The sequence below is a fragment of the Rhipicephalus sanguineus genome, chromosome 7 (genome assembly GCF_013339695.2).
Source record: "Rhipicephalus sanguineus isolate Rsan-2018 chromosome 7, BIME_Rsan_1.4, whole genome shotgun sequence".
NCBI lineage: Eukaryota > Metazoa > Arthropoda > Arachnida > Ixodida > Ixodidae > Rhipicephalus > Rhipicephalus sanguineus.
In genome coordinates this window covers 117278179-117306091 of record NC_051182.1, presented here as the reverse complement: position 1 = coordinate 117306091, position 27913 = coordinate 117278179, and the positions used below count along the sequence as shown (strand labels likewise).

Below are 27913 nucleotides of genomic sequence, written 5' to 3'. Positions count from 1 at the left end.
CACGAGAATAAGGTAGACAACGAACTGACACTCAGTGAAGCGCCACTCCGTTGTCTACCTCAGTTGTTCACATGTGTTCGTCTAATTTTACGCCTAGACTTCTGTGATCATGCGAAGCCAACTAGCCGAGCAGTCAGCGTTACTCGAGATGATAAGTTCGGTGAAGCCTTCGTCCTGCGACTAATGGAAATTAAATAAGAGGAATGTGGCGACAATTTTGTCCAGCCGGTGTTGCGTCGTGCTCTTGGCTCGGACGCCAGTTGCTTGGGCCTGATGAAGAAGAATGTGGACAACCTAGCATTCTTCCTCAACACACTGGGGAAGCTGCACACCCTGGGAGTCCAGCTGGACTTGACTTCGTTGTACCCGACCGTGACGTGGCCCGTGCCTCGTGGCACGCCCAGCATTTCTCATCTTGTCAGCTGGGACCACACAGAGAAGTGGACGGTAGTCAAGTGGAGCGACTTTCCCGGCTCGTCGCAGGTGAGTGCACGGGCACTCTTCAATCTTCCGAAATATGACTTTTGGCACCGACAATAGAAACCTGCTGACGTGTTTCAGACGAAAACGCAGGTGCGAACTTTCAACTGCATTTGCTTAGTACCGTTTAGAAAAAAGACAAAAAAGCTTTATTAGGTTCACAGTGTACGGCGCAGACCAACAAAAGTTGGGCTAAACGTTTTTCAATAGACCTGACAAAGGCCCAACTTGCCTTCGGTAGTTCTGACGCATGAAGTTGCGGCATAAAATTCACACAATGGTATACAGTGTTATACAATATTGTACAATGGTATACAATAATATAAGGCAACTGCATCGAATGAAATAATGTGCCATGTAAAACGCAATGTTTGTAATTTCAAGGCATAGAGAAATCAGACAGAAAAAGCTTTCGAAACAACCAATGCACCTACAACACATGGGAGGCGCCACACCATGGGCTAGTCTGTAGCCTTGGCCAAAATATACAACTCCTGACATTTCACTCGAGAGAAAGTGACCCAAAATTCTCGAAATTTCTGTGTCCTTTCAGCTTGTGTAATAACACGTGTAAGTTGAGTGAGGTTCAAGACTTTGTTGTAACGAATAGGTTGTTTTTTCCTTTGCGCTTTAAGGCTTCACTTTTACGGAATAGAATGTCCGCCAAAGATGCGCTATATTAGATTTTTCCGTTTGGCGGTGTGCGCAGCCGTGTTTACCGCAGAATGACCTTTTTGCACTTCAACGAATGAATTGTTCTGTCCTTACACTCATTCAATTCTACAATACCTTGAATACTACCGACACAGACGGGACATGATTGTTGTGATTTCTGTTGGCGCGGTTCTGAAACTGACACCCACAATTATATGCTGAGTCCAGCTGGTACACTCGATACTTGTAGAAAGGTTTAATGAACTCCAATATTCTGGGTATTTTCGCTGTCTGCCTTTTGTGTTCCTTTACTGCGCTCGTCACCAATGCTTGGGTTTATTGGAAAAAGCGCACAAAGGGTAGGCTACAGTACTATTGGTGTAATAGATAATAATGATGAATATGCGCTTGCTGAAAATACAAGCAACAAGTATGGGTTGATGATCTCTTCATTGCTAATCTTAAGAAAGGCATCTCGCGAATCGACTTGCTCTTGAAGACCATTTGCAGTTGATCTTCCTCAACGCAGTCCCATCATGGAAGATATCTGACGAAGAAGAAGAAATATAAATGCCTCTAAAGGCACGAGTGTTCACTGCGTCACAGCAAGCATGAGGCAGTACACCACATATCTGTTTCAACATAGAAGATACCACTATTGTGATAAAGCTACTAATGAAAACTTATGCTTACGCTATCCTAATGCATGCCTAAAATCATTCCTAGATTTCTGTACAATTCTTGAGGAGCCCAAGTCAGATTGTGCCACACGGTAGTAGAGTGCTGAGGATCCGCGGGAAACAACGAATCGACCAATTAATGAAGAGGAACGAACATGTGAAGGAGGGTGGACGCGAGAGGACAAACTGTGCGAAGCCATACAGGCGTGCTGCACTCTAAGGGGGAAGAATATCGAGTATTTGGTGAGCATTTCGTCCAAGAAACAATAATCGTGATCTGGCTTGCTCGCCTTTCCTTCTGTGAAAACTCGGTACTCGTCACTTTCCTATCAAGAATGTTATGTCACGGTGATAGCGCGCACGCCGTTCGTGACCGGGAAGTGCCTGGACCCACCGTGATGACGCAAGGAAAATACGCGAGGTGGGTGACGATTATAGCTGTGTGGCAAAAATACTGCCCAAATACTCAATTTTTACAGCGAAAGCTGTTATGAGATCATTTCACCGGCCGTTGTTGGCGCCGTAGTTGTCCGCCGCCGCCGCCGCCGCCACCGGTGTCCGTAACCAGTATCGCTCGAAATAAGAAAAAAAAACGAAATAGGAAAAAAAATTCCAGGATGGAACGACGTTCGAACCTGGGCCCTCTGCGTGGGAGCCCAGTATTCAACCTCTGAGCCATGCCGGTTTTTTTTTTCTTTCTTTCATGGTATTTATTCAACACAGACATGGCACTTGAACGCAATTCAACACAAAAACTAATATGTTGATTATGCTCTTATCGCGACACAATGACTAACAGACGGCACTATCGAATTCGGAATCATCTCTATAGCGAATACATCAAGTAACGCTATAGCAACGGCCTTTTCCAATTCCAGGATGGAACGAGGTTCGAACCTGGGCCCTCTGCGTGGGAGCCCAGTATTCAACCTCTGAGCTGAGTGACCATCCTAATGAAGTGGGCTGTTGAGGAAATTATCCGCTCTGCGTTTCTCTGCAACATGCGCGTCTTCCACAGACTATGCATTCCTATGAGAAGAAGCATGTCAAATGGTACGTCATTACAACTCGCTGGCAAGAGATATCGCACGGAATGTGAATTAAGCACAAAGTCTTTTTGAAGAGTTCGTTGGAGCACATCCCAAAATAAGATTGCATCTCTGCAGCTTATAAGACAGTGTTCAATTGTTTCTGGCACATCACACAGAGGACAATCAACGGACTACACAAAAATTTCTTTTTTAAATTACATTCAGAGACTTTGCCTGTGAAGACTTGGCTTCGTTCAAGAGACATTTCTGAGCCATGCCGGTGCTTGAAACTGCTTTGCAAAAAGGTCCTATACAGGCTTCATGTCGGGAAGGAACCACATTAGCATATGCAATATAGCGTGGTAGAAGAGTAAAATAAGCACCAAGCGTCTCACAACGCGAATTCTGTAACCAGGCGTCACACAATGCAAATTGCGCAACGAGGAGGTTGTTGAATGCTTCCAACCCATTACAAAGGGATGTGCCATAATTCTTCATCGACATCAGGCACAGCATCAACAAAGTGCGCATAATGCCTTACATGCGTTGAGCAGGTACCACACCTCTCCGTAGAATGACGAAAAACGGCACAGTGCCTGCTGCCCTACTTCTCAAAAATTACAATGATTTATAGCGTAGTGGTTTCCTCGCAAGTGCCCTTCTATTGGTTGCCAAGGAAGCCCATAAGCGCATGATCCATTTCCTCGGGGTCTCAGCAAAATTACAATGATTTATAGCGTAGTGGGTTCCTCGCAAGTGCACTTCTATTGGTTGCCAAGGAAGCCCATAAGCGCATGATCCATTTCCTCGGGGTCTCAGCAAAATTACAATGATTTATAGTGTAGTGGGTTCCTCGCACGTGCACTTGTATTGGTTGCCAAGGAAGCCCATAAGCGCATGATCCATTTCCTCGAGGTCTCAGCAAAATTACAATGATTTATAGCGTAGTGGGTTCCTCGCAAGTGCCCTTCTATTGGTTGCCAAGGAAGCCCATAAGCGCATGATCCATTTCCTCGGGGTCTCAGCAAAATTACAATGATTTATAGCGTAGTGGGTTCCTCGCAAGTGCACTTGTATTGGTTGCCAAGGAAGCCCATAAGCGCATGATCCATTTCCTCGAGGTCTCAGCAAAATTACAATGATTTATAGCGTGGTGGTTTCCTCGCAAGTGCCCTTCTATTGGTTGCCAAGGAAGCCCATAAGCGCATGATCCGTTTCCTCGGGGTTTCAGTAAAGTTCTTCGCCCCCTCCCCCGTCTCTCTCCCACGTCAACGTATGTTATAGCATGACGGGAGAGGGAAATAGCGACCGGGCGTCACCCAATGCAAATGACATAACTGGTGGGCCGTTTAAAGCTTCCACCCCATTACAAAGGGCTGAGCCATAATTCTTCATCGTCATCATTCGTCGCGTCAACAAAGTGCACATAATGCCTTACAGACGTGTAGCTGGTGCGTCGCTTCCCAACTTCACAAAAATTGTGATTTATGGCGTAGTGGGTACCTTTCTAGTGTACTTGTGTTGTAGCCCCTAGAGAGCTTACAACGGGCTCTAGAAACGCCGCTCTTCCAGCTTTCGCTGTGACTGTGCTGCGATTTCAGCGCAGGCCTGGCGTTTTTTCGTAGAGTGTCGCTTTGCGCTGCTACTCCCTGGACAGGATCACTGTGGCAGCGAGAGCCAACGGGTGTATGGAATGATAGAGCCGATCGATAATGCGAGAGGAGCAAAGATCTGGCTCTCGCTCTCTCTTTCTCGTTCAAAAACAAACGCATATTTCCGCCTTAGGGCTGAAGCAGAAAGAGCCTGGTCAAAAATAAAGTTCATTTCTCTCTCTCTCTCTCTTTCTGAACGCGATTCGGTCATAATGCTCAGATGTCCGAGGAAGTCGTCGAGGTCGACCTGGAGGCCAACGAAGGCGACGCCTATCTGGCCGGTCACCAACTTGACGGCCGCGTGCTATTCCCCGCGACCGGATACATGGTGTTGGCCTGGAAGTCGCTGACCAAGCGCTCCGGCAAGCCGTTCCACCAGGTACCCGTGGTATTCGAGGACGTTACCTTCCACAGGGCCACCATCCTACCGAAAGAAGGTTAGTCACTTTACCGCTTAGCTCATGAACCGATGCATTGAACTTAAATGAGCTGTTTGGTATGTAAACGCATACTGGCATAAAACACTGTTTAACTACATCTCTATGTAACTACCTCCCCAAGTGTAGGATAGACAGCCGGCACGTTCTTGAATGACCTTACTGGTGTTCCATTTTCGTCTGTCTCCCTGTCCAATGAAGACAATGCTCTTGATAAAACGTATGATTGGGTGAGTTGGGACATAGCTGTAATGGTAAACAGCGCGCGGAGGAGAAAATACAAGAAAACGGACACATGCAGAGCTGTAACATGTCACGATGCATCGCGCTCGCTATAACATATCATGATGACAATGAAATATATATCCAGTGTCCTAAAATTCTTTATAGGCTTAAGAACATATAATAGAACCATATGAGTTTCATTACGAAATCCCCACATGATTAAACAATGGTGATTAGGATCGTTCTGGGCGTGGCTTTATTTATTATCGCAATGAAAAATATGACGTCTTGTTATTTTTGTCTTCGTTTATATGATACGGGATGTCTGGTTTTTTCAAAGGGCACCTGATTGTTTTTGTTTTCAGAAAATAACGGCTACTTTTGCAGGCCCCGTGAAATTTTTGGTGAACGTGATGCGAGCTTCGGGTGAGTTCGAGGTGTGCGAGGGCGGAGTCTTGGTGGCGAGTGGCCGCATACGCGTAGCCGAAGAAGGCGACAACTTTTCCGACCCGGAACCGCCTTTATGCCCGTCGGTCAAGTCATTGGCCATCTGCCAGCTAAACAGCGAAGACATCTACAAGGAGTTTAGGCTTCGTGGCTTCCAATACTCCGGACGCTTCCAAGGCATCGTCGAGGCGGACTTAGACAGTGAGTTGTTCCTTGTCCCAATTATCGCCGTGATGTGACTATAGCACAACCTCCCCCAAAACAAAATTAATACACGGAAACATGCAGCGCGCTAAGTTTGAATTGCAGGAGTCTACGTTGTTCAGGTCTTACGGGGTTGATTATTATTCCTTGCGTAGTTCATACATGTAGATATCGCTGCGCGTTCTTTCGCAAAGCTTTCTATTTCACCAATACCCACTATTTTTACCATTAGCATAGCAACCATAACAACGTCGGCAATTTTCACTATTTTCACTGATGCTCACTACTTGGCATGCTAGACCAGGACCAGTTAAAGCATAGCGAGTAGTCAGCCAGACTGATATCTACATCTTCTCGGTAAAGTAAACATTGCTCTCGTTCAATCATCATTGCTTTTCTACTGCAGACAAAGTCGCTAGAGATGTGGAAGAGCACGACGACCGACTAACGAAACAACAAATGACCACTATACTAAATGAATATGAAAATAGTCCTCAACGAAAGCACAGAAGTCCACTGCGTACAAGCGTTGGGATGTTGAAATTCCTAGCACATGCTGTGTATCTATTGCGGATTTGTTCCGGGAACCCATTTTTGCGAGAAAGCTCACATTACTGAACTTCTAATAGAGACCAGACAATGCGCTGCGAAGACAGCATCTTGTCATTTTCACGCGTCCAGTCACGTTGATTGCTTTGCCATAAATAACACAGCCTTCGTAACCAAAGCACGTAACCAGTACAAGACGGCCTGCAGCGACGGCATTACGAAGACTTTTGGTTTCGTCGATATGAGCTGCAATAGCATTAGCCGTGGTAGGTTAGCGCCTAAAGTACAGTTCTAAGCTCGGTAGTTCTAAGGCACAGGTTCGACTCCCGGTTTCGGCGACCGCACTTGGATGAGGGCGAAACGCGAGACAACTCTGTGCTGATTTTTAGACGCATGTTAAAGAACACTAGGTGGTCAAATTACTCCGGAGTGTTCTGGTACGTCGTGTCTGATATCCCGATTTTAGCGCATAATAAGCCCGAATTATTTAACTGAATTGACGGGCCTGTTTTCTCTTGTCGCCGTGTCAACTTTGACGATGCTTCCCCAAGTTCGCGTGTGCATACGTTCTTGCGCTTGATTTATCATACCATAGAAATTCTTACCAACTTATTCAGAATTTCTGTCGCTGTTACCCCTGCACTATAGTTCGCTAAATATTGACGCTGGTTCTATGCGAGATGATTTGTCTGGTTACCTTGCAGATAACCGTGGCAAGCTTAAGTGGGAAGACAACTGGGTGACGTTCATCGACAACATGCTTCAGTTCAGCATTCTTAACGACACACAGAGGACATTCAAGATGCCCGTCCAGATACGATCATGCCTCGTTGATCCAGCAGTCCACGCAAAATGTGTCGACAAAGCATGCGATGCTGGTGAGTACTGCTCGCGTAAGGTCTGCAAAACCAAATAGCGCGACAAATCACGTTAACAGTGTACCATATAAAATAAAAACACTAAGGCAGCTTTGCACTAGTGGTGCCAAGCCTGAAGGAAGTGCGGAGCCGGGCGGCCTGAGTAGTTTCTCTTTATATTTCTCTTCCTCTCTTGTACTCTTTCTTTCTTTTTTTCTCTTTCTCTCTGTTTTTCTCTATCACTTTTTTGTCTCTGTTTATTTCAATTTCCGTTTTCTCTATTTCTTTCCCTTTCTCGCTATTTCTATTTTTCTTTCTCTTTCTTGCCTTTCTCTCTCTCTCGTTATTTATTTCTTGCTTCGTCTTTCTTTCTATCTCTTGATGTCTCTTTCGTTGATTCTCTTCCTTTCCTCTCTTTCACTTTCTGTCTTGCTCTATGTTTTTTCTATCTCTATTTTGTGTCTGTTTCTTTCTATATCTTTCTCTCTCAATCTACTTCTTTCTCTGTCTTTCTATTCTGTCTTTCTTCCCTTTCTTTCTTTCTATTTCACTCTTTTACATTCTTTATGGCTCTCTGTGTACATACCCGTTCTCTCGCCCATCAGAGTTATTGCATTCCACGCCGGACAGATAGGTGCAAGTGTTCGGGGAGTGAAGCAGATGACGAAAAGGACGAAGCGCAAGAAAAGAATGAAGAGAGCGCGTGCTGGTTCATGATGATGATAGTTTTCTGTTGATTCTGCACGGATTAACAGACGGGTTAAACGGCTCCGCAGTTAAAAGAAATTTTAAGACGGGATAGCAGAGCTCTGTGTTCGTGTGTGTGCGCTGTGTTAAGATGGGATAGTAGAACTCTGTCAAGAGTATCTGAAGTGTAAGGCGCGACGACGACGATGGACAAAAGGGAGAATACGCGCAGAGAGAACACATTCTTTCTCCCTTTTTTCCGCTGAGGTCATTGCGACTTTAACTTCAAGTACGCTGAACCATTACGCCCAGTCTGCCATTCTTACAATGTCAAGCGCGCACAAACAACAGCAAAAGAGGAGGGGGGAGGGTCGGGGCGATGACAACGCAAGAGCTTGTGTTGTCATCACTCCCTCTCTCCTTGGCTGTGTGCGCTTGAAAGTGTTCTGCTATGCAAACAAACCCGCCCCAAAGTCGATGTTTTGAGAAGGGAGCTAAAATATGTTCCATATTTGACGTGCCAAAGCGGCCAACTTTCATCGTGTGCTGTGATGATGTTGTGCAAAGCTTAGTTGATTGTAGGTGCGACTTTTCGAATGTCTTGACTTGATACTTATTGTGAAAGTTGTAATAAGATGCATGCTTTTAGTCTGGAAGCACGTCTCAGATTTCAGAAGTGTCTTCCCAGGCCGCCTCAACGCATATTTCACGATGTGGCGTAATGTGCGAAGTGCGATGTCTAAATTCTGAAGCAAAACTGCTAGCCGGCCTAGTCGGAACGAATTCATTGTAGTACTTGCGCGAAAACACACGGGGACGAAGAAAGGAGACACACGGACTAGCGCAATCTTTTTCTAACAACTGATTTATTTTTGAAAAAAAGAAACGTTTGCTTAAAAGCCCAACGTGATCTGCGCGCTTCCGCCAGAGAGCACACACCATCCGCGCATATAACAATCACCAGACCACAATTTCGGAGATCATCGCGTCCACACACACAAACACACACACCAAAAAGAAAAAGAAACCATCAAAGGCACCTACATCGACAAAATGAAAAGAGAACGTCATTAAAGATACGCGGATAGCAGCGAAATCTCCTTATCTAATAAAGCAACAGACGGATAGCTGATGCACTTGTCTTTTAGTCTATCAATCCAAAGCGCCTCACCTATTTCCCTTGCAGTCTTGTTCCGGTGTTTGAACAGAATGCCAGTGCCTCCAGGCTGAGGTATGCACCCACATTCTTTACAGTGCATGGCCATACTAGGGCGACCTTTCAGGCTGGACAAATGCTCCCTTAGTCTAGTGTTGCAGCAACGTCCAGTCTGCCCTACGTACGCATGACCACACGTCAAAGGAATGTTATACACCGCATTAGTCGCGCATGCCACAAACTGGTTCTTGCTCGGATGTTTGATATTGCATTCTTTTTTTGTTCGTTACTTGCATTCGAACATCTTTTTTCACCTTGGCAAGCACCTTTCCTATTTTGTTATGGGCTGAAAACACCACTTTCACTCCGTAATTTTCGGCTACCTTTTTAAGTCGGTGTGACACGCCGTGCACATACGGAATAACTGAAACCTTAGAAAATGGCTAATTTTTTCTGGGATTAGCACCGCCTAAGTCATCTTCCTGTTTTAATTTCTTCATTAGCCTAGTTCATGAAGCCTGCAAAATGGTGTTTGGATACCCGGCTTCCCGCAAGCTATCAACTTGCTGTAAAAACACGGTGTTCACAGTATGAAAACATGACTTTCTTAACGCGTATATGAAACAAAACATGACAATACCATTCTTAACAATTCCCCATGTGTTTTCGTGCAAGTACTACAATGAAGTCTAAATTCTGGCCAATATAAGCACCACAGAAAGCAAAGAAAATAGATAAACAAGATGTAAATAAATTGAAACAAATAAATGTTAAAAAAGAAAACGAAGGACCAATAATGAACATCTAATGATCAGCATATGGTAATGAACAGTTGCTGATCTGGAAATGTCATCATCTTTTGGTAACCTTGCCTTGTTTAGAAGCTCTCTCAAAGATATCAGAAGAAAAGAAACACTTAGCAATGCTCGATGAAAGCGTTAGTTTATCTTTTATTCCTCTCATTCGAGCTGCGTGATTGTGATTTCGTAACGGCTCGACCAACCATATCAGCTTTCATTTGAGTGAGTAACTTCATCGCGAGTTTTGTTCTCAAATATCACTGCGATTCGTACTTTCACAGGTGTGCCGATAGTCTACGACGAATACTTGAAGACGTGTCGAGCCGGAGGAGTCGTCATTCGCGGCGTCAAGACCACCGTCGCACCGCGACGCTCGGCGCAGCTCACGCCGCAGCTGGAGGAGTACAAGTTCGTGCCATACGTCGACGACGAGTCGACAAGACGGGCCCGGGAATGCACCGTGCGCGAGTACGTCGACGTGTGCACCGTTGTCACCAGGCGCATCCTGGAGGAGGCCCTTGGCAATGACAACGAAGAAGCTCCTTTCAGCGTCACAAATGGCTACCCCCAGTTGCCCGTGGACATCGTAAAGAGGTACACGGACGATCCTTCCGAAAACTACGTACTTCTGCGCATCCTCTTATCTATTCAGAGTGCGATCGGTGCATCGACTTCGTCTCTAGATTCGGCTGTAAAGTCAGCGCTGGCACAGTTTGGAAAAGACTTGAAGAAAGACCTGCTACACATGGCCCTCTATCGAGAAGATCCTTTGAGGCACCTTCTGGACGTCGTGGTAGAAAACACCAGCTCTAAACGATTTCGAGTTCTGGAGATCACAGCTGGCCAATCCGAGTGTCTGATGGCACCTTGGGTCGTAAATTTGCTGACCCTTTCTAGCACGGAGCTGAAGTTGGAATACACCGTGGCCCATTCGTGTCCGGGCGAGTTTCCTTCTACGGATCTACCGGAAGGCGCCAAGATGATCACGTGGGACCCGACGTCTTTGTCCTCCAAGAACGGGCTGCCGGAGTCTGACCTCATCGTTGTCCGCGATTCCAGTGGACCTCCGAATGACCTGAGGGCTCTCGCAGAACAGTTGTCGGCGGATTGCAAGAAAGGCGCGTTCATGCTACTGTCCCAGCGTTCAGTACTGACACCGGCTGAGTCGTTCTTGTCAACTGTAGGCAACACTGATTTCTCGCATTGTCCAAAGCACACGGGGCTGGCCTCGGTGCTTGAAGCTCACGGCTTTTGCAGGGTGGCACTCAAGTCCAACACGTTTTCGACATTGCTACTGCTACGTAAGGCAACGGGCGTACTCAAAGCAACGGGGCATGAAGTCGTCAGGGTGAGCAACGCTAACTTTGGTTGGGTCGATACGCTGAAGACCAAAGCTGTGGAGTTCGACGGAGAGCCGCCGGGACATAACCTGTGGCTGCTTGCCGAGGATGTCGGCAACATTGGCATAGTGGGCCTGGTGAATTGTCTCAGATCGGAGACAGGTGGAAGTCACATCAGGTAAGCCCGAGTTTGCATGGACGATGTCATATATCTATGCCAAAAGTGCGAAACTGCGATAGAAGAATGGAAGAACAAACATGAAGGGAGAAGGCAGAAAGGGTAAACGAAAAGCGACTAATCTGATATGCTGCTTTGGGGAGATGGCGAATGCAACAGGAAGATGACAGAGACAGAGGGGGGAGGGGGAATGAATGTATTGCGTGTTTTGCACGAGCATAGGTGCGATACTTTTTCGAAGACGTTCGCGCAAGCGAGTGACTCTCAAGAAGCACGAAGTGCATCTTCAAAAGTGCTACTTTAAAAGTGAAAGGTGCCTTATCGCCTTGTGGGATGACGAGTGGTAATAGAGAGCTTGAGAATTGGGGCCCCCGAGGAGCTTTGGGACCCAAGCAGTTTGTGAGTCGCCAGGGCGCATGCGCCGAACCCAGCCACTCTAGGCTCTTGCGCTTGGGTTGACCCAAGGCCCAGAAATCGAAAACTAGCGTGGGTCTCTAGCCGCCTTGGGTTGCCAATGAGACGATGAAGACGCAGCGCGTGCCACAACGCAGTATGGCCCATGTCTCGCATGATTTTAACTTCGCCACGTGTGGCGCCCCGTGCGTTTGACCCAACGCAGCTTGCGTTTGACGCAATTGTCAAACTCTGCTGCTCCTCCGAACGCAAGAGCAGCCTACCCAACGCAGATTGGGGACCCGGCGTCTTGGATTCCCAATTCTGAAACTCTCTAATATTGCCATTTCAGGCCTAGAAGTTCATTTTTATGCTATTATATCCGAATCATTCCCGACACGCGCAATATTAGTGACAGCAAACATTGCGATAACGAAAGCTACTTCTAATGGCATGAACTTACTTAAAACGTTAATTTGATTTTGAACAAAAAATAATAGTGCACTCTAAGTGGGAAAACGAAAGAAAACTTGTCTTTTCTTTTTACAGATGCATATTTGACGCGAGCCTAAAAGGAACCAGCAAGGTAGCTGATTTCGCGCCAAACAACCCGCAGTACAAGGACGTGCTGCAGAGAGATTTGGTAATGAACGTGTACTGCGACGGACGATGGGGTTCCTACAGGCACGTCACCACGTCGTCTTGTGAGTGCGAAGCCCTTCGTAAGGAATGTTGCACTTTTGCTCCAAGTTCGAAGTATTAATATTGAATGGCGCAGGATATCTTATATCTCGTAAACAAAACAGGCAAGCGGAGAGGCCGGCAATTATACCACGATATATTCGTGACATATAGCTTTTGACAATTACTGATTAGCCGATAATCAATCTCTATTTTGCCACAGTGGTTTGACTTCAATTAAAAAGTGCGGAATTAAAACAAAATCAGCTACTGCTGTCAACACTGTGTTCACGACAAGGCGGTCGCGACGCGACAGGCCATAAAAAAATACCCAAACGCCACAGGTTTCACGAAGTTTTACGAGTTCACATGTTTTCACGAACGCAACAAGTTTCGCTGTTGAAGAATACTAATATCATGTAGTGAAATTGAAAAGGTGGGTTAGCGTGAACCCGGAACGTTCGGAGAGAGCCGGCTCGCTTTTCTTTGTTAGACAGAACCTTGATGATAATCAACAGACAATCACGATAAGGAAAGTGTAGGCGACGTTATTTGTGTTAATGATGATATAAATGCGCAGAAATTAAAGTGAACGAAAATGCAACTTGCCGCCGGCAGGGACCGAACTTGCAAACCTTCGAATAACGCGTCCAGTGCCCTACCAATTGAGCTACAGGCGGCGGTCGTCCTCCCGTCCACTGCCCCGCCACGGTGGTCTAGTGGTTATGGCGCTCGGCTGCTGCCCCGAAGATCGCGGGATCGAATCCCGGCCGCGGTGGCTGCATTTTCATTGGAGGCGAGAATGTTTGAGGCCCGTGTACTTAGATCTAGGAGCGCGTTAAATATCACCAAGTGGTCGAAATTTCCGGAACCATTCACTACGGCGTCTCTCCTAATCATATCGTGATTTTGGGAGGTTAAACCCCAGATATTATTATTATTTCCCGTCCACTTTCTGGGGCACATCTGTGCGTTTAAAACTGGGAGTGTTACTGAGCGCCGCTCGTAGCCACTGTGGTGAGTGTTGAACACTCATTTTTTGCCTACTGGTGTCATTCATTAAACAGTTAAAGCATGCCGTCTTGGGAGACGTGTCGCTGAGTGCCGATGCGCGACGCAGGCGGAGCGCCGAAGAAGACAACGGAGTGCGCGTACCTCGACGTCGAAACACGCGGCGACCTCTCCAGTCTACAGTGGTGCGAGTCTCCCCTGTCTTACGCTTCTCCGTCCAGTCTCACCAACAAGGTCATATGCAGCGTGTACTACGCACCCCTTAACTTCAGGGACGTCATGCTCGCCTCCGGAAAGCTTCCACCCGACGTGCTGCCTGGTGAGTTTCGCTGGTCAAAGTCTAGCACACGTTTATCACCCCGTGATGTTGAAATATCTGACTGGCAGGCTTTAGGAAAATCGAGCAGTTATTTCACTCTGCGATAATAGATGACCAGCAAAGCTCTTTAGCAAACTACACAGAGGTAACAATGAATCTAGAACCATATCCGATCACACGGTGCGACTGAATCTAAGATATCTGTCCAGAAAGTCCCTTTTGAATTTAGCTTATCCACTCGAGCACCATGCGTAATTCTGAGGCGATATGCTTCGTCTAGTCTGGCTCACCGCGTCCGCTTGGTGTTTCGTGCAGGAGCTTAATTGGTGTCTGCCCCCCATGTAGTCCAATTTCCCGTGTCTTCTTCATTTTTAGCGGACTACAGGCGAGTGGGGGGGGGGGGGTGCCCAATTTTTGTGGCAGATAGCTGCGCTGGTTTTTTTTTGCAGAAACATAGACACAGCCTATGTGTCTAGACAGCTACACAGCTTCGTTCTGAAGACAGAGAGAGAGAGAGAAAGACAAAGATTATTTTTACTTAAAACAAGGAAGGCTTAGTGGCGGCACGCGTGGTGGGCAGCTCCAAATGAGGATTCTCACTAATACTATGCTATTCCCCCCCCCCCCCCCGAATAAAACGAAAGACGTATTGCGGCACAGTTCATAAAATGACACCAGCCTGCCACCCACGAACGCATGGTTTGACAGAGCGATTTCATCGCACACTGAGCGATATGTTATCGATGTTTGTCGGACCAAACGACGATAATACGGGTATACTTCTAGCACAGTGCGACTGCGCAGCAAAAAGAGGCACGGACAACGAAGAAGACACACCCAGCGCAAACTTTCAACTAACTTTACTGCGCCACTGAATCTATATACTGACGGAGTATACATTACACATCTATTGCACCCCGTTGCAGGACACAGCTGATTCGCAGCGTCACTGAGGCTCATGCGATTGCAAAATTGGGTGGCAAGTGCGTTAGTTCACCTACACTGGCTCTCACCGATAAAGAACTTGTCTTCTTGGCGGCGGTATCTTATAACTCTTAACTGCTGAATAATGTGCATTCTATATTGCGTCAATATATAACCATGTATACAAGCATGCCTTATGTCGGTAGAAGCATTAAGCCTAGCCGCGTGCTTATTTTCTTCCTCCGACACATAGATATCGCTGTCAGGTCTTCCCATTGGAGGCGTAGCTACGACATTTTACTCGAGCGGCAGCAAACTAAGTACTATTCCGAGTTGAATTCCTTTTCGATTCCTCTGAACGGTGAATCAGTCAAAATATGCTGGTTAATTTATATCAGGTTAAGTGTCGCAGACGCGACAAGGCTGTGCTGCGCGTTAGATGCCGAATAGCTCAAGGAGTAGAAATACGAACTAGTCCCAAGCATACTAAAGAGGCCATTCTTTAGAACTCTGAGCCTATATTTCAGCGACGTACAATTGGATCCCCTCCTACAGATATATGCGAAAACAAAACTTTTGAAGGTGACGTCAGTACTTCCAGGATAACGCAAGCGTTTTCAGTACCGCCCTATCCTGTCATCAGATCGATGGCAGCGCGAAACAGCGTCTTTGGATGTCAGTTTCAGTAAGCACATAGACGTGTTTGCTGTTCTCCTATGTATGTCGTCAGCAAAAGAGCTGGGTTAACTGAAGCAGTCTGGTTGTGCTTACGAGTCGAGTTTCCTTGTGAAGATGCACGAACATGACTAAACCTTTACCGCATCCGCGTAATCTCCGCTTGCCACGGCACTTCACACTAACGCTAAAGAGCACACTAAGCTGGTTTCGGATAGTCGCTGCCATTAGACAGGAAACTGTAAGCCGATTAGCTGGCGCTAAATCTGATAGCCTCCTCTCATCAACGTGTCAACGTCCAGCTTGTTCAAAGAAAAGTGTTCGCGAGTCTTTCGCTTTGACTGCGCACGTTCCTGTTGTCTCATCGTCAGTCTCGTCACAATGGTAAACCTGAAAGATATTGTTCAAAGTATTAATAGTTTATTACTATTGTTAGTGCCAAGCACCGTTCCTTTAAGGTAACTTGAAGCGCAGTGTATTGAATCGGAGTATTTCACTACGTTCCCAGATGCGAAATATGTGTCCGGGACATAGTAAAAGACTGATTTGGCTTAAGTGAACTGCTACTCACACGATTCCTTCCGATTTTGCCTAAGACAACTCGAACACGAAAGTCGTCTTCTTGTTTTCCTTCTTTTTTTTTCAGTCGATTGTATTGGTGACCCGCAGTGGTAGCTTTGCATTTTATGTGCTAGGCTACCCCGGTGGGTCACAAACCGAAATACTACAATGAAGACAGTTGATTATAGAAAGAGGTAATTAGGTGCCCGCGAATCATTGCCCACGTCCTTAACATAGCCAATGCTTTTGTGGACAGACATACACCAAACATTAGGTCTTGGATATCGCGTTTGTTTTCCTCCAAATAAGCTCGTGTTCTTCCTTTGTCGGTGTGTCGACGCACACAATTGAGATCGTCAGGATTTCATGCATAACCACCTTCCACTGCTGCAGGAATTGTTCTAGCCACTACTTGTCTGATTTTTGTGTTATTTCACCTATTTGTGTTGAGAAACTTATTCAGTGTCCCAACACCAGCCTCTGTAGGCCATACGGCTGGCTCGCGCACCCCTTTCGTTTCATATTTGGAATGTTTGAACTAGTTCGCGTGCAACTTGCTGCCGGCTGTAGTATTTGCGAAACGCTGCACGCACTCGAACCTGTCTACAAGAATCCCCCTTGAGACGCAGGCAACGTGGAGACGTTCAAGGGTCTCCTGGGCTTGGAGTTCTCGGGCCGAGACCCCCAGGGTCGGCGGGTAATGGGCTTGGCGCCTGGTATGGGCATGGCCACGGCCGTGGTGACAAACCCGGACTCGCTGTGGGAGGTGCCGGAGTCCTGGAGTCTCGAGGAGGCCTCGACTGTGCCTGTGGTCTACGCGACAGTCTACTACGCGCTCATCGTCAAGGGTGACATGCGACCGGGCGACTCTCTGTTGGTACACTCGGGCAGCGGAGGCGTTGGACAGGCTGCCATTTCGGTCGCGTTGTCCATGGGATGCACCGTCTTCACTACAGTGGGTTAGTACCCGTCGAAAGTGACGAAAATGATATCTCAAGCATATTTCAGAGCTCTTGGAACTTTGCTTCGTATCTCCGAGGCAACGGTTGCACGTTGAGTTTGTCAATATGTCTTAATAAATGCCATTGGCGTAGCCCATCCAAGAGGGGATGAAGAGGTACTCAAGAAAGATGTGTGTGTATGCTTCTGTGCCGCTCTTCGTGTCGTCTAGGATACGCCACGGTGATGGCATTTAATATGACAGAAAGTATCCTGTTACGAACCAGCTCGCTACTTTCCTCATGAAACACGTGTGAGTAGCCTAGTGGCTAAGACCTTTGCATTTGGAGTGTGGGGGTCCGGGTACTTTCCAGGGTTTCCAGGTTTGGCTACTTTGCGTCGATTTAGCAACCCTTTTAGGCCAAGAGAAAAACGTCTTGGCTGGTTGTGGCTAGTTGTTTATATATTGGTGTTTTGTTGTGGCGTACAGGGAATCATAAAATCTGAGCTCTCATCACCAGTGCTGAAGCAGCTGTCTCTTATTTATTTGCACAAGAAGTACGTACGGTGATTATGGGCAGTGAGCGTCACAGCCAAAGCTATTATGTTCAGTTTTAAGACAAGCCACCCAACGACATCGACGGCAGCAGAACTTGCCGCTCTTCGCGCTGCATTTTGTGTAGTCAACTACGAACAGCCTCAACGATGGCCAATCTTCAGCGATTCGAAGGAAGCCCTGCAGTTTTTGTTATAAGCCCTGCGGCACGGACCATACAATCAGTTGGTCTTCGAGGTTAGGTATCTCCTCCATCCTTCGTTCGAGAAAGGGCACCACGTGACATTCAGTGGCTGTCAAGTCACTGCGGCGTCATAGGCAATGAACACACCGACAATGCTGATTGATCAGCTCTTCAAGACGACAGGCTCGAGACAATACCCTATCAAGGACCGATGCTGCTAGCCAACTTTGAGTGGCCGCACGAGAAATAACTTTCTCCATTTGGAATACAACAAGAAGACTGCAAAACCACCACCACTGCCCGACCACTGTACGTCTTCAGACACCTACTTTATTACGCCGAAATGATGCCACTCTGTTTTGCCGTTTAAGGCTAAGAGTGGCTTTCACGAAGTGATTCTCCTTTCGAATCGAAATGACTGACGACCTTTTCTGTGACAACTGTGGTAGAGAGGAGACACTACAGTACATCTGCGACTGTCCTCGCTACAATGTCAGGAGAAGATCGCTCACAGTCGCTCTTGCACGCATAGCTTCCGGACAGATGACGGCAGAAACAGTTCTGGAACGTCGCCCTGAGAGGTCATCGCGAGTGAAGGCGACTAAGGCAGTGCTCAACATCTTGAAGACATCAGACTTGCACCAGCGGTTATAGACTAACGGTGTTATCAGGACAGTGAGATGTCTGTGACTTTGTGCGTGCGTGCTCTCCCTTTCTCTCTCTCTATTTTATAAGCTCCCCCATCCCTTCCCCCAGTGTAGGGTAGTATACTGGTGCTTCTAGACTGGTTAAGATCACTGCCTTTCCTTTATCTCCTGTTCCTTCCTTCCTTTAGCCTCTATTTGGACCAAATGACTAACATCTGATGACGTCGAGGCCGCTGAAGTTCGAGCATGCGGTATCAGAACATGGCGCCCTTGACATGTTACCAGCTCACAAAATTGAATTTGGCTCGTGCATTACACAAAAAAGGCAAAAATTCTTTTGTATACGTGGCTGGTACTCGGGGAAACCACGTATTTCTCACGACATATTGCTCACCATATAAGCGCACCACATATTGCTGAACTCCCATTTGCACCATAATTTAGAGTGAATAAGACAATGAAAAGCGGACCGCATTCAAGGCGGTGCGCTACTCATCAACATTATAAATGGCATGTCAGATGAATGGCTTGTGCCTTTTCTTAGTACTTTGTGTACAGGCTGCTACTCATGAGTATTTAACTGCTTGCAATTGGTCACCGCGCAAGAAATTATTGCGAAATAACTACTTATGCTTCAATCAGCAACTGCGAATTTGAGCACACTCTTTATCTCACCGCAGTGCTCTTTCAAGCATTCTCAGTATGCAATGCTCTCTATTCCAGGCTCCCGGGAGAAGCGAGAGTACCTTCTGCGGCGCTTCCCGCAGTTGGAGGAGAAGAATATCGCGAACTCTCGTGACTTGTCCTTTGAGGATCACGTGATGCGTCAAACCAAAGGCATAGGTGAGTGGTGGGAGTTGCACGATGAAAGCATGGGAAAGGAAAGGTGCCATGGAAGTGGGATAGAGCTGCGCCCTTCTTAGGCGAGACTGGGACATTATCGTGCTGCAGAAGTAAAGACATACGACATGTTTTTTTTTCAGGTACTCCTTTTGCAATATTGTCGCGTTATTCCACAGTGCATGTACCCTGTTCACCTGGTTCTGTTAGTGATATCGCAATCTGAGATTTTGTACAAGAACTGTTATGGTAATATTGTTGCTTTTTGTTTTTCTTGCTTGTATGTCATAAACTGTCATAAATGCCATTGTATGTAATAAACTCGTAAACTGTCTATTTGTTTGTTCTTTTGAATATGTATACCACTCCTGCAGCAGCCCTGCATATGGCTGCGGTATCTGAAAATAAATAAGTAAATGAAACAACGGTACATTTGTACGTACTAGGTATTCTTTCTTAAATTGGACGGTTTTGTTTAGACGTCAATGGCGATAAAAACTACGTTGTTTGCATATTGAGTACCGGTGTTACTATGTCCTTGTTGATGCCACCTTTGCGCCGTGTTCCCCATATGCTGTGTCTATGCGTATGTTAACTACTTCAGGTGACACAAGAATTAAATCAATATCTTTGGCGTTAGTCGTCGGGATGGAGATGTGCCAGTAGGCGTCAACGTTGGTGCAACCACGTAAAACGGTATTATAGCTGCCCAGCTCCAATAAACATTGTTCAAACTCTCATACATCAATGTAGAATAAACAATCAGCTACCCCTGTGAAGACAGGATGACTTTCGTATTATACCGATTCCTATGACGGATTGTTTAGTACAGTACGTACACGTGATACCGCAGCAGGTATTTACATTCATATAACCATATAAAACGTTCACTTCCGCAACTGAGACATAGTTTCACTTATTACGACCACATATGTAATTTTATTAAGTCTCTCCGCCCTACTCTTGGCCCAACAGGTGTGGACCTCGTGCTCAACTCACTCGCCGGGGAGAAGCTACAGGCCAGCGTGCGATGCCTGGGGACATACGGCCGGTTCCTGGAGATCGGCAAGTTCGACATGTCCAAGGACTCACCGCTCGGAATGTCAGTGTTCCTCAAGAGCGCTGTCGTGTACGGCATACTACTAGAGTCGCTGTACGGCGACAGCCCGCTCGCAGCGGAGGACAGGCGTCGCGTCTGGCAACTGGTGCGCGACGGCGTCGCTTCGGGTGTGGTACGACCACTGGACGCCATTCGTTTCTCGAGGGACCGGGCTGAGGAAGCATTCCGCTTTATGGCTTCCGGGAAGCACGTCGGAAAAGTCGTGCTCGAGGTGAGGCAGCTTTATGTACATTAGAACGCCGCAATAACGAAATTTCCTGTATAACGAAGGATATTCTCGATATGGGAAGTCCGCCACGGTGGATCAGTCGTTACGGTGCTCGGTTGCTGACCCGAAGTACGGGGGTTCGATCGCGGCCACAGCGTTTGCCTTTTGGTGGAGGCAAAATGGCAGAGGCCCGTGTACTGTGCGATGTCAGTGCACGTTAAAGAACACCAGATGGTTGAAATTTCCGGAGCCCTCTACTACGGCAGCCCTCATAATCATATCTTGGTTTTGGGACGGAAACCCCCACATAATATTATTAATATTAATCGATAAGGGAAGGGCTCCTAATATTTCAAAGCGAAGCTGTCTATGGTTCACTGATTTTTCCGTGGATGCCGAAAACACACGGCACGAAAGCTAACTCACACAATGGAACTATCTACGCATCTGCGCACATAATAGAACAATGGCGCATGACCTATGTAGCGTAGAACATTGAAGTTTACATCGCAGTTGTACACATAAGAACAATGGGAACTGCAACGCCATGGTGCCCAGACGAACTGCATATACCTGCATTGCATTACGCGCGACGTTTGCAATCGACTCTTGCTTGACAATCAGGTGTCCTCGCTATCGTGCATTCGCTCGGACCATTTAGCTTGGCAAAGCGTTCCTCATGATTCACGAGTACCATCCGAGTCTCGGCGATCCAGCTGGGGTTCGTGTGTGCGGTTGCGTAAGGGCACCTTGGTGCGGTAGCTCACCTACCTTCTGCGCCGCGAACGGTTACGTGTAGCCTCTTGTTCGAAGGTCGGCCTGAGCTGAACGCCGTGGCAGAGCAACCGGTTGCGCCTCGACTGCGCCTCATGCCCATCCGTCGCCTTACTCACAGTCGCGGTCAGTATGGCATGAAGCTAAAAAATACAATCCCAAAATTAAAAAAAAACGTACAGTTTAAACAAGCAGTCAAGTTCCATATGACTCGCATCGGGCTCGCTCATCATTTCTTTGATTCGTTACGTGGTTGTTGGCTTTGGAGTTTTACCTTGATTCAGTTTGTATGAAAGCCTCGCTTTCAACCAACTTTCTTTCAGAAAGGGGCCTCGATTTTTTAAAGACGATAGTCTCTCTTGGGGAACTTAGACGCAGAAATTTTGGTCTGTCTGTCTGTCTGTCTATCTGTTTGTCATTATGTCACCCGATTCAACAACCCGGCCACAGTTTAACCACTTTCTGAACGCCCAGCCATCTTGCACTGGTATCGCCGTTCATACTTGTGAACATTGTCGATTAAAAAGCAAATGTTAGGCATATCTGACGCGAAAACATCAATACGTAAGTATTAGACGGTGTGTTCCTTTACAACAAAATACATAGATACGTATCTCTAAAGACCCTAGTGTTTCATGCGCTGCGCTCAAAATGCTAGTGTTTTTTGGGCTGCGCTGCAAATGCGACGCTAGGAGCCATGTGCTGCGCTTCAACATGGAGGAGGAGGACTCATGTAGTACGGCCGGCAGAAGACTATCGGCTTTCGACGACATTTGTAGCGAAGCACGCAGATACGTGGCCAATTTTTTTTATGTACTCCTCGTTCCTTTCCACAGCGCTCGACCAGAAAGAAGGAGGAGGATAGGCTTGCGCGCAGAGGAGGATAACGTGTAGTCTGAGTCACCGAAAGGGAAAGAATAACAATACCATTCTTAATTTTCGGTCAATTGTACCTTATTTTTTCTTTTAACGGCTCACGCTACAGTTAGCCTTGTGAACTTTTGAGGGTGACAAAAAGTGAACCACGAGTGCCTACAAACACTGGCGAGGAAAGCAGCTGCTACCTTGAAGCCTGCCTAAACGTGGGCTTCAGTGGCATTCATTGTTCCACAACTTGTCATAAATGTGCAGCTGACCATCATGTCCGATCGGCGTAATCGCTCGCAAACCAGGCTGATTTATTCTATGTACCGTAAAAAATATGCCGGCCACCCTAATACTCAACGTAGGTGTCACGTGGTGGCACTCGCATGTCGGGGTTCGTCTGCCCTTCCCTTCGGCAGGGGCGTAGCCAGAAATGTTTTTCGGGGGGGGGAGGGGGTTCAACCATACCTTATGTATGTTCGTGCGTGCGTTTGTATGTGCGCATGTATATATACGCAAACAAAACTGAAAAAATTCGGGGGGGGGGTTTGAACCCCCCAATCACCCCCCCTGGCTACGCCCCTGCCCTTCGGCTAGCTTTGTCTTTCGCGCGCTCTCGAAGTGAATCTCAGAGGCTATGTAGAAAGAAGCGTGCGGTTCAAGTGTGCTCCGCTAGGTGCCGCAGCCATCCCAGCTACTTGCAGTCTTTCAATGAACTCCATGAATAAACTTTCGTTGTTATGGTGGCAGTTAATTGATCTTTAATTCTTTATCTTAGGCAAACTTACGCACTCATATCATATCCATCCGATAGAACTCTCCGCTTGAAGCAGAAATATCGACTTGTATTTTAAGCGTGTAGCACTTTAGGGGCCCGGCTTGTCGTCCATCTGTAGGTCAATTCGCGGAAGGTTAATAGGCGTCGGACTCTAGAGTTTTGCGAGATGCGTGGGGCCACCTGTCAAAGTGAGGAGGCAGTAAATCAGTAGTGCAAAGTCCGACTCTCTTGCAAAATTTGCTGTGGAACCAAGTGCAACAAGCTAGTGCGAAACTACAATTTAACTCAATGTTGTGTGTGTTTTGCGCATATATGCCTCGGAAATACTGCTATGGATTACTATCTGCTAGTCGGACGCGCCCCCAACCCTCCAAAAAGTGCTTGTTAAACAGTGGTGCCAGCCCTAGGGATTTGGCGTCTTTTTATTATAATGAATCTACGGATTTTCGTAAGGCTCAGGAAATATTGCATTAAGCGGTCTAATGACAGGCGTTACTAAGTAATCACTGTTTTTCAACTAGAAAGGCTAAAAAAGGCAAGTTATTGCTATTTGCTGTTTTTCATTTAAGAGAGATTTGGCGTTCTGCTGGGCCTTGTGAAGGAGATAGCAGTCCTGTAACGAGATATTAATATGTGCTGAATACTGGTGGGGGGATGAAAATTTGTTGTCGTAAGGCGCTTAGCATGTACGTGCGTATTATCGTGAGCGTGATTGTTGCTCTGTAAAAAAAAAGAGAAATTTTGCCTTATAGTGCACATGAACACGTGCCAACTTCACGCTCGCCGCGTGCCTTCACTTTGCAATGTCTTCTTGTCTAATAACTTTTGGACCAGGAGACTTTGACAGAAAGAGAGCGAAAGTAATACTGACGATTGGGCGAGTTGGTACGGATTTATTATTACGATAATGGCGTGACGAAAAGCGACATAAAGACAGTTCATGCGCTTTCAGTATTTCCGTTGCGCCGTTTTCATAAAAACGAGGATAGTGGCAAAAGTATTTGGCCATATGGGAAGCTGATCGAAAAGAAAGTACATAGGATGGCTATCAGCCAATAATAAAAGGGCCCTCTATACTACTTCAGGTCATGCAGCGCTGAATACATATGTGGTAAATTAGAAATTGACTTCCAGCTCCCAAGTTGCAAGTACTAGAAAGGGGCTACAGACTTGCGATTCACCCGCACGATCACATTCATACCTTCACTGAGTGGGCAAAGTGAACTTCACAAATTTGTCTGTCCCTGTACCAAATGCAGCCATGTACAAGCCCTTTAAGTGTAATTACTCCATAGAAATGCAGACAAAAGAGCTTCAGTGGCTGTTAATACGATGCTTTTTACTTCTAATGAGACTCAAATCAATTGGGCCACCATGCTAACTATCTTTATACCTTGGTAAAGGTGAATTAAACTAAATACCGATATTCAAAAGCAAACCTAGGGATTTTTTTTGCAATCTAGAGTATTTTGGGGGGTCACTCTAGGGATAAAACGTCGGTATCACTGTTGTTAAATCACTCATCAGAAAGATGGCGACAGCAGGCGCGACAGCTCCACACACTACGAATAGACACTACTGTTACGTTGTGAATTGGAAAGGACGCGTAAAGGACTGAATAACAACGTTCAGTTTTACCAATTTCCATAGCTGTCGTATGAAACAGAAAGGCGAGAGCGCTGAATACGGCCGTTGAACTTGTTGGGTAAGTGAATTACTTGCATTCTCCAGAGCAACTCGCATGATGAAGTGTGATAGTGTGGCTCTGCTCTTATTGTTTTGCATAACCCTGACGGGGAACCGTGGCACACTTGACTATGAAGCTAGTAGAGCCTCTGACCGCGGGGTGCGCCGTGTAACACGGAGTGAGCAGCTAGGGGTAGATTAGCGACACGCGCGACAAACACAACGCACACCGCAACCTCCTATAGTATGAATCGATCGTCACCACACAGCATCACGCACGCATGTTTTGAAGGCTCGATGTTCCTGTTTTAACTAGCAAATGCTAACACGTGCGTTGTCACACAAGTAAAGCGCAAAATGTTGGCCGTGACCAACTTAAGGTTTGTTTTGCCTTCGGTTGTACCCCACGAAAACGGACACGGATGTATCCCCATTTGCAGTAATACAACCGTGAACAGAACATTCGGGGATGCTTAATAAAACAGTCCAACGGACAGGAGGCGAGAGCTCAAGAGAGAATGCAACTTGCTGAAAAGGCGAAAACCACCGGGGTCATTCGTACCTGATAAAGCGAGCTTTGTACCACTGCTTTCAATACACATAGTTAACTAAATTGATCGTGTATGTGCTTTATCGCTATGACATTATGTATATACCCAAATTAGCGCCTTTAGGCGCTAAAAAACGGACCTCGGAGGGCCTACTCGCTCGCACGTGCGAGTTGTAGCGTACCGAAATAACGGAAACTTCTCTTTCGTTACACGCGCAGTTCGCTTTCATGAGCTTCCTACTTTTGTGAAGCGTGGATTGGCGGAAGAAGCTTCCAAGGTCCTTAACTTTCGGGATACCATGGCTTGACAGAAATGAAGGAGGGGCGGTCTGTTGTGGCTTATGCACATTGGCTGCGGACGGCTCTCTTTGCACTAGCCAGTTAGCGCCAGGGCTACGATGAGGGCGCTGGTGGCGGCTTTTCGCAGCGCCACCTGGGCGGTCTGGTGTCTATTGGTGGCCTGATCACGCTCAAAATGAAGTGGTCAATACAGGCCTAAAACATGGCTTGCGATGCTCCAAATCGGGTTAAAATGAACGAAAAAGGTCTAAAGTAATAGAATTAACAGAAATAACCGAGAAGTAATGAATATAATTAAGTTAAGATAGCTAAAACGCTTCGGAAAAATGAGGCTGACACCCGCGCCGCGCCATAGAGGGCACCACCGCCCACGGAGCCCGCAATTTCTCCTCCCACTGCGCTTCTCCGGCGCCTTCCTCCCTACATTTGAAGGGGATGTACTGAATGTGAATGACAGACGCTTCACTGTTATAGAAGAGCAAAACGACGATTGGTGGCTGTGGTCGTCGCACTCGCCAGTAGCCAGACCTGTCTTACATAGAGCCTTCTACGAAGGAACGTCTAAACCTGCTCGAAGTACAACACCCACATGTTAAGGGAAACAGCCTGATGAAACGCGCTGCGGACGAGACATATCTCAACTGCCGAGCGCAAGCAGGAAGCCGAAAAGCGCGGCAAAAAAAAAATAAATAAAAAACTGCGCGCTTGTCGCATATCGAGCTTGCGAATCTCATAAAAAGATTCTACTCGTGTTGGGGAAACACTACATGCTTACTTCAAACATCGACGTCATCGACAGATTGGCAGACGGGGCAGTGGGAACTCTACGAACGGGAATCGCTGGGTGCCCGTGCTACGCACTTCCTCGGGTTTCAGTGTAGTGGAGCTGCATTTAGCGCAATATTCAAAAGTACACCAACCTATACACATTTTTTGAAAATTTATATTTGTCCTTTTTTTCTTAATACTCTCACCAGAAGTACGATCGAGCACAATAGACACTTGGTCTACAATGGGAGGACGTGAGATCAGAACTTCACGAGAACTTTGTAACGCACTCCAAGTTGCACCACTCAAAGTCTCGAATCTGATCCCATTGCCGGTATCAGGGGGCTCACAGGTTCATACTGTAAGGGAGCTGATCACGGGAATTGCGCGAAGCATCCTTAACTAACGTGAAAGGGTACGTGACCTTATCACTTTGGTGGGGATATGACCGACACTTTCAGGCAACGTCCCTGCTCACGGAAAGAGCGCGTGGTATAGGGCTAGAGTTGTGTACTTGTGATTCGCTAGGCATCGTGTATGCGAGTGGAAAGCTATGTCGCAACGAACCTCCCTGAACGTACATAGAATTACTAAGGACAGAACGTTCGAAGACTTATGCTGGTTACCTTGTAGTATGCGGTCATAAATATTTAGAAAACGTTTAGAGAATATTTAGGCCGAAAGTGCTTGGAAGAGAAGCAAGACTGCCACCTTTTTGTTCGTTGCAATGAAAATCGCAGATTCGACCTGAGGAGAGCCCACAGAAGACTGCGCCAGCCTCGCCACTAGCCGTGGAGGTGACCTGTAGGACGCTGTTCTACGAGCACAAGTCCTACGTAATCACCGGTGGCCTCGGAGGCTGTGGACTGGAACTCGCCGACTGGATGGCGAATAGGGGATGTCGCAAGCTTTTGCTTACGTCACGGTCCGGCGTACGGACCGGATACCAGCGACTGTGCCTCCGCAGGCTTCGCCGTATGGGAGCTAACGTAATGGTGAGCAAGGAGGACGTTTCGACGAAACACGGAGCCCGGGCCATCATCGAAATGGCCGAAAGATTAGGCCCCGTTGGCGGGATCTTCAGCCTCGCAGTGGTAAGTGCACACAGAGCATGACGAATGGATCAATCCTTCGTCCCCACTTGAATGACACAGCTTTTCCGAACCTGTCCTGGCCTAAGCCGTATCCGACGACGCTGTACACCTGCGAACAGTGGGTCTTCATTGCAACCACCGGACTAGGATTCTTGGTTCTGTGCGACCAACCGCTGAGTCCTATTTGTGTGTATGGTCGAAAGTGGCAACGTTTACGAAATAAAAACCAGGATGACGATTAAACACGAAACGATAGACGAAAATAGCCAGTTATGATTTTAATGAGCCCATTATCCCACACAGAGAGAAAAATTTGTAGCTGATTACCTCCTAAAAAGAAACATTAGCCCTACCTACAGAAATCTCTGTCAACCCCCTAGACATTTTGCATAGATGCCCAGTCCAAACGCATTTCCTCATTCACGTGACTTCAAATACATGCCGTGCATTTGAGACAGGTGACTTTCCTTCACATGTTCGTGTCGCTAGTTTTCGGTTGAGAACATGAACTTTCTAGAAAACTTCAGCGAAGATTCCGACATCAGCGCTCAGCCAAATGTAATATTTTGATGAATAGATGCATACCACCTTATATGGACATGCCAAGGATTACAGTCGGAACGCTCCCATCATCTCCTGCAAGATGGTCTTCGCTACAGTGACA

General features: G+C 46.8%; 1 protein-coding gene across 1 annotated transcript in view; it reads left to right on the top strand.

Moving 5' to 3' along the window:
* Window positions 1–27913, top strand: part of LOC119398960 (fatty acid synthase-like) — a 138577-nt gene that overhangs the window by 23554 nt on the left and 87110 nt on the right. The window contains exons 11-21 of the mRNA XM_049417479.1: window positions 226–483; window positions 4718–4934; window positions 5547–5807; window positions 7064–7237; window positions 10141–11377; window positions 12320–12474; window positions 13572–13781; window positions 16571–16900; window positions 18991–19110; window positions 20083–20438; window positions 26896–27249. Coding sequence (XP_049273436.1) covers window positions 226–483; window positions 4718–4934; window positions 5547–5807; window positions 7064–7237; window positions 10141–11377; window positions 12320–12474; window positions 13572–13781; window positions 16571–16900; window positions 18991–19110; window positions 20083–20438; window positions 26896–27249 — 3672 coding nt within the window. The remainder of the gene's footprint in view (window positions 1–225; window positions 484–4717; window positions 4935–5546; window positions 5808–7063; window positions 7238–10140; window positions 11378–12319; window positions 12475–13571; window positions 13782–16570; window positions 16901–18990; window positions 19111–20082; window positions 20439–26895; window positions 27250–27913) is intronic.